The sequence below is a fragment of the Gracilinanus agilis genome, unplaced genomic scaffold (assembly GCF_016433145.1).
Source record: "Gracilinanus agilis isolate LMUSP501 unplaced genomic scaffold, AgileGrace unplaced_scaffold44998, whole genome shotgun sequence".
NCBI classification, from domain to species: Eukaryota; Metazoa; Chordata; class Mammalia; order Didelphimorphia; family Didelphidae; genus Gracilinanus; species Gracilinanus agilis.
This window is the reverse complement of record NW_025379130.1, coordinates 1-6,168: the sequence shown is the minus strand read 5'-3', so window position 1 is coordinate 6,168 and position 6,168 is coordinate 1. Positions and strand designations below refer to the sequence as shown.

Here is a 6,168-nt window from a genome sequence, read left to right as displayed (position 1 = left end):
GCCTTCCTTAGTTGCAGATGCTTTCTGCAACTATTTCTTTCTTTACCCCGGTCTCCCATGAAGACATAGTCCTCCTTGCCATGGCAAACTCTTCTTCATTCAGAAGTTCTCTCATTCCATCCACTCTCCCCCAAAAGACTGTTCTCTCTTTTATCCTCCATTGCATTATTTCTCTTCAATCTCTCCTTGTCTACTGTCTCCTTCCATATTGCCTGCAAATGTGCCCATGTCTCCTCCCATTCTCAAAAAACCCCCACTTGATCTTTTCATCACTTCTAATGTTTATAATCTCTCTTTTTTGGTGCTAAGCTCCCTAGAAGCTATCTACAATTAGTTCCTCCGCTTACTTTCCTCTCTCTTAACTCCCTACAATATGGTTTCTGACTTCATTATTCAACCAAAACTGTTCTTTCCAAATCACTAATGGCATCCTAACTACCAAATCTAAGTCTTTTCTCAATCCTGATCTTTCTCAACCTCTGCAGAACTGACACTGTAGAGCACCTGCTCCTTGGCAGTTTCTCAGGTACTCATGACATTGTTCTCTTTTACTTATCATCCTCTCAGTATGGACTGTTCCATTAGTTCCTTCTTTGCTGAACTGTCACCCAGGTTACAAGTGACAACTGTGTTTGCCCCCATGGGCTCTGTCTTCCCTCTGTATAGACTTGGTATGTCTATACTACTTGGTATATTTGATGAGATATTCTCAATTATGTTTATACAGATGATTCTCAGCATCTATTCACCCAGGCTTGATCTTTCTCCTAGCCTTCAGTTTCCTACCCTAACTGCATCTCAAATTAGAAGATGTCCCATTGACATCATAAACTCATCATGTCCAAAAGTAAACTCTCTGCTTCCTGACTTTCCTATTACTGTCGAGGGTACCGTTATCTTCCCTATATTTCCTTTTCTATAAGCCCTTCTTTCCTCTGACATAGCTGCCACCCTAGAGCAAGCTCTTGTCACTTTAACCTAGCCTATTGCAGGTGTCTTCTGGATGGTCTCCCCCCGCTTTAATCTATCCTCCATTCTGCTATAAAACTGATCTTCCCAAATATAGATCTAACCATATTCTTCCTCTAGTCAATACACTCTAGTGGCTCCCTTCTCACTTCCAACATTAAATATCAAATATATTTTTTAAAACCCTTACTTTAGAGGAAACTGATGGCTCAGTCGGTAGAGAGCCAAGGCTGGAGACAGAATGTCCTGCATTCAAATCTCAGACTCTTCCTAACTGTGTGACCCTGGGCAAGTCACTTAAACAAACAAAAACCTTCCATCTTGGAACTGAAACTAATAAATGCTTTTTGGCTTGGCTGGATTGATTTCAGTGGTGGGTCAAAAAGCTCTGGAGCCAAGCAACAGAATCTCTGATTCTCTTGTACATATTCAAATACCAACTTTTGAATTATGAGAAGACAGAACCCTAGATCCCAGAAACATTGGAGAAAGGGTAGTAAGGGAGAGAAACAAGGAAACTTTATGGGTAGAAATGAGAGGCACTAAACATTACAAAACAAAAACTTTATTTACATGTAGATTCTTCATGCCACCAAGGCTGGGAGGGAGTAGGGGAAAATGGCAGGCATATTTATCAATAAATACCTGAAAAAAAGGGAGCAAGATAAAACAAAGCCATAGAAAAAAAAAAAAGGAAGTGCTAGGATTCCTCCTTCCCGGCCACCGAGCTACTCAAATCTCCCTCAGCTTGAGATTGGGTCTGTCCCATAAGCCAATTCTAGCAACCTCTCTCAATACGGCACACATGCTTTAAAGAGTCATAGGCCAAACTGGAGCAGACTCCCTAACCCTGACACTTTTAGAAGACAAAGGCTAAGGGTTCCTGGGTAGCTTGGAAGGGGTGGAAGGGCAGGGAACAGAACAGGTTACTAAAGTGCTGCTCACTTTCCCAGACTTCCAAGAACCCTAGAAGCAACCAAGAAACAGACCAAGCTGGATACAGATCCATCCATAGGGTAACATGCCCTAGGATAGGTTGCCCAAGGGAAATCTAAGTCCAGAAGAGAGAAAGTGATGAGCATCAGGGTATATATTAGTTGAGGGGATGGAGGTTACAGGTTATAATCCAGTAGAAGTCAGGGAGGGCAGTGGAGACCCAGCCCACTTTGCCCATAGTCCCACCTGGGGACAGGAAGTTAGAACCAGCCACTCTGGGGTGTGAAGCCCCAGCTCTGGCTATACAAGGAATGGTCCCTGGCCATAGAAGAATGGTAGGAGAGCTCTTCATGCCGTCCAAGGAAGCCAGGGATACAGCAATGAGATGAACAGCTCACCCAACCTGAGCCCAGAAGAAGAAAAGGCACAAGAGGGAGAGCCAGCGAAAGTTTCCCCAGAGTGATTGGATCCTGGGAATAAGGGAAGACCCTGCCCTTGGCCAATACAACCAGTCCTCCCTGCACAGGAGCCAGATTAGATGTTGGTCCCTCCAGGACCCTACAGAATATATGGGAAATGGGGACACACATATGACTAGCACCCCAAAACCTCTCCCCCTAGGGCCACAGAATATATAGCCTAACCTGATAGGCAGAGGCCAGGGTTTAAGGCATGGGGGGAGTCTCCAAGGAGAAAGTCGGAGGTCAGATGGCCCTGGGGTATGGCCCTCCTCCTTCCTTCACTGCCAAAAGTTCAGACAGAAGTTCCTCTTCTTCACAGCACTGGAAACTTGGCCTGAGGCAAGGGCCCCAGGAGACAGGGCCAGATGGGCTAAAGAGTCCACAAGTCAGTTCCCATTGCTCAAGCCAGAGCTGGCACTGCTGCAACTTTGTTCATAGGAAGGGGGTGCCTCTGTCCAAGAAAGAGATGGAAGTGGGTAAGAATCATGCACAAGAATCTCTTTCCTCCCCCACTACTCAGCCAGAGAGCCCCAAATAAAGTCCCTGACCATCACCCAGCCTTGGTCTACTCACCATAGGGATAACCCCATGTGCTATATTCCGGTGGCAAGATCAGGGCACTAGCTGTAGGCATAGGCACCACAGGGCCTTCAGCAAAGTAGGGAACAGTGGCACCAGTGGACAAGCAAAGGGGAGGCCGATTGGGGCCAGGGGAACCATCCTCAGGACCAGGCTCAGCCTCAGGGAAGCTCAGGCCAGGTGTATAGCTGAATGGCTGCGATGACTGTTGCTGCTGCTGTGAGTGGCTCTTGGTAGGGAGGGGGACATTGTCCACAGGACAAGGCCCACAGGCTGCCATGTCCAAGTCCTCAGGTGGCGCAGTAGGCACCAGGGGGGGTGGGAGCCCAGACAAGGCCAGGCCAGGACTCAGTGGAGGGCAATTCACTGCAATGTTGCCAATAAAAAGGGGCAGAGTCACTGTTGCTTCAGGTGCCTTTAGTGAGACCTAGAGGTATAGGAAATTGGATATGAGGGAAAGGTTCTAAGGGATCTGGATAGTCAAGATCTTCTGAGCCCCAAGGCTGAAAAGGACAGCCTTTCTTAAACATCTTCTGGGAGTGGTAAGAGAGCTACCCACCCATTCCTTGGCCTGCCCCCTCTTGAACTAGGTACATCATTGATGAATTAAAGCCAGTGCTGAAACTTGTCCTCCTAAGCCACCACTGCTCAGGTTCTCCATGGCCCTAGCCCTAGCCCCTACAGGCCAGGGAGGGACCCAGAAATTAAAACATCCCATCATGGATTCCACATACATTCCTCTCCCAGTATTAGGGATCAGGATTCCTTCTAGGACAAGAATTGGGCCCTTCGTAGGACTGCAGTATGCTAGAAAGACAGGAGGGCACTAGGGAAAAAGAAGGGTTCCCAGGGGCCTAAAGACAGGGTTTCCTAAGGTTCAGGTCCCACACCTGAATGAAGTAGTCTATATGGATGAGGCTACAGCCAGGCAACATTGACTGTGGCAGGGCTGGAACCAGTATCTGCTCCCTCCACTGAGCCCGCTTCCAGGCCTTAACCCCTGAGCCTTCAACTTCTGCAATTGTCCGAAGATCATAGATCCAGCGCTTGGCCTTGTAGGATACTTTCTGGGAGAGAAGGGAGAATAGAAAAGAAGGATCACAGGAACTCCATGGTTAGACAAAGGTAAAAACTTGGGTCTGAGGATAGAGAGCCCGGGACAGAAGGTCCTGCCTTCAAATCTGACCTCAGACACTTCCTAACTATGTGCCCTTGGGCAAGTCACTTAACTCCAATTGCCTAGCCCATACCGCTCTTCTGCCTTAGAACATTGATTCTAAGACAGAAGGTTTAAAAGTTTAAGGTTTAAAAAAAAAAAAAAAAGCTTAGGTCCTGACTCTGAACTCAACCATGTGTTCTATTTCCTATAACCTCTAGTTTCCTCTCATTTAAAAATGGGAATGAATGTCTCTCTATCATCAAACTCCCTAGGAGTGGATCTCTCAGAGGAGTATCCCCATACACCCCAAAGCCTGGGACTGCACTTGTCCAAGAACTCTGAGGACAGAATTTATAGGGTTGGAGGGATAAGGGGATGGGCATGAAGAGAAACAGGGCACTGGGATCGAGGAGTTGGGAGGGGAAGAGGAAAAAGGTTCTGTGGGATTGTGCATGCCTGCCAGATGCTGACCTGGAGAAGGCTGGCCACCACAGGCCCGGTGTCTTTGCCAGACTGGTTCTCAATATCTGCACGTAGCTGGACCACCTGACCCACAACGTAGCCCCTGAGGTCAGTGCTTGCAGTGAGTATAACACTCCCACTCTTCACCAACTTGTAAGAGAATTTCTTGGTAGTTGTGGCTTCATTGGGTTGCTGTTGCATGAAAGTAAGGCTAAGGTTATGCTAAGAACAGGGATCTCTGGGAGTAGTCTCTGACTGACCATAGGATCTCAGATCCCTTAGTGCAACCCAATCCCCAGGGACATACCTTGACTTCCTGACCACACCACTCCCCTGCACCAGTCAGGGTTACTAATCCATGATAGCCCTAGAACTCCAAGCCCTTCTGCCACCCCCATCCTATGGCCGCACCTCAATGTCTGGGAGGCTGTTGAGGTTCAGGGGACTGAGGATATAGAAGATACGACTGCATTTGTGGTCCTTGGAGAAGCGAGGGGTGTCAATCACAGCCCGCAACTGGTGAACAATCTTTCCAAAAGGCCCCTCAAAGGATGTGGGTGCTGTGGCTGGGACAGAAATGGAGCACAGAGCAATATAAGCACAGGCTAGACCACAGTATCTTGTGGGAAGGGGCTGGACAGGACATGAGAACAAGCTACAAAGAACCAAACTCCCAAACCCAAAAGGGGTGGACATACCATGGTAGAGGAACTGGGCTAGGGAAAGGCAGAGGGCAAGACCCAAAGACATTTGGGTAACATGGCCAAATGGAAATACTCCTCTCCTTCACATGATGCCCATATGTTCTCCCCTCCAAAGACCATCTCATATGGATCTGTGTAAATCTACATGTGAGTATTCATGTGCTTTGAACATGTCCAAGGGATTCTTCAATCAGAAAGATGTTAGAAAAGATGGTCACCTGGACAAGGAACAAGACCATCCCCAAAAGAGGGAGAGGTATGAAGTCAAGCTTGGCTCTTACTTGGCAACAGGAACTGGAAAGGGAAGCTATGTTCTCCCGCAGTCAAGGTTCCTACAGAAACAAAGCAGTTGGTGAGAAGTGAGGAAGGACTCATCATGGGGCCCTAGAAGCTAGGGCTGATTGCCAAGGAGCAACCTACATCCCCTCTCCAATTAGTTAGTGCTAAAAACCACCAAACACACCAGCCACCAGAAGAAGCTACGATGAAGTCATTTCTCCAGCAGGGGGTAAATGGCCCCAAAGTTACTGCCCTCAAACTGCTCCATTTTTTTCCTACCACAACAGAAGCAAGGAACCCATAGCTAAGATTGTGTTCAGTCTCACTGGAACCTGGCCTGAAAATCCCCCATACTTGAGATTCGGTCTAGACCTATAAGGAAGTGCTAGCATTCTTCCCTCTACTGATGCAGTATAGCAATTCACCTATAACAGTCTTAGAATGATGCCTGGGAACACCAAAAGAAAAGTCATTTGCCCTTGGTAACACAACTTATCTGACTCAGAGGCAGAGTGCCTGATGAATTCCAAAGTTGGTTCTCTAATCACTAATATAATATAATATAATATAATATAATATAATATAATATAATATAATATAATATAATATAATATAATAT

The 6,168-nt window shown here is 46.9% G+C and overlaps 1 protein-coding gene across 1 annotated transcript; it reads right to left on the bottom strand.

Annotated features, from left to right (window-relative positions):
- Positions 1 to 1,516: 1,516 nt before the first annotated feature.
- Positions 1,517 to 5,602, bottom strand: ARRDC1 (arrestin domain containing 1; the record flags this gene model as incomplete). Its single annotated transcript, XM_044684181.1, has 6 exons — positions 1,517 to 2,817; positions 2,940 to 3,372; positions 3,836 to 4,012; positions 4,576 to 4,758; positions 4,978 to 5,132; positions 5,552 to 5,602. Coding segments are annotated over 6 exons (1,064 nt in total), but the record flags the coding sequence as incomplete, so codon positions are not given.
- Positions 5,603 to 6,168: the final 566 nt, after the last annotated feature.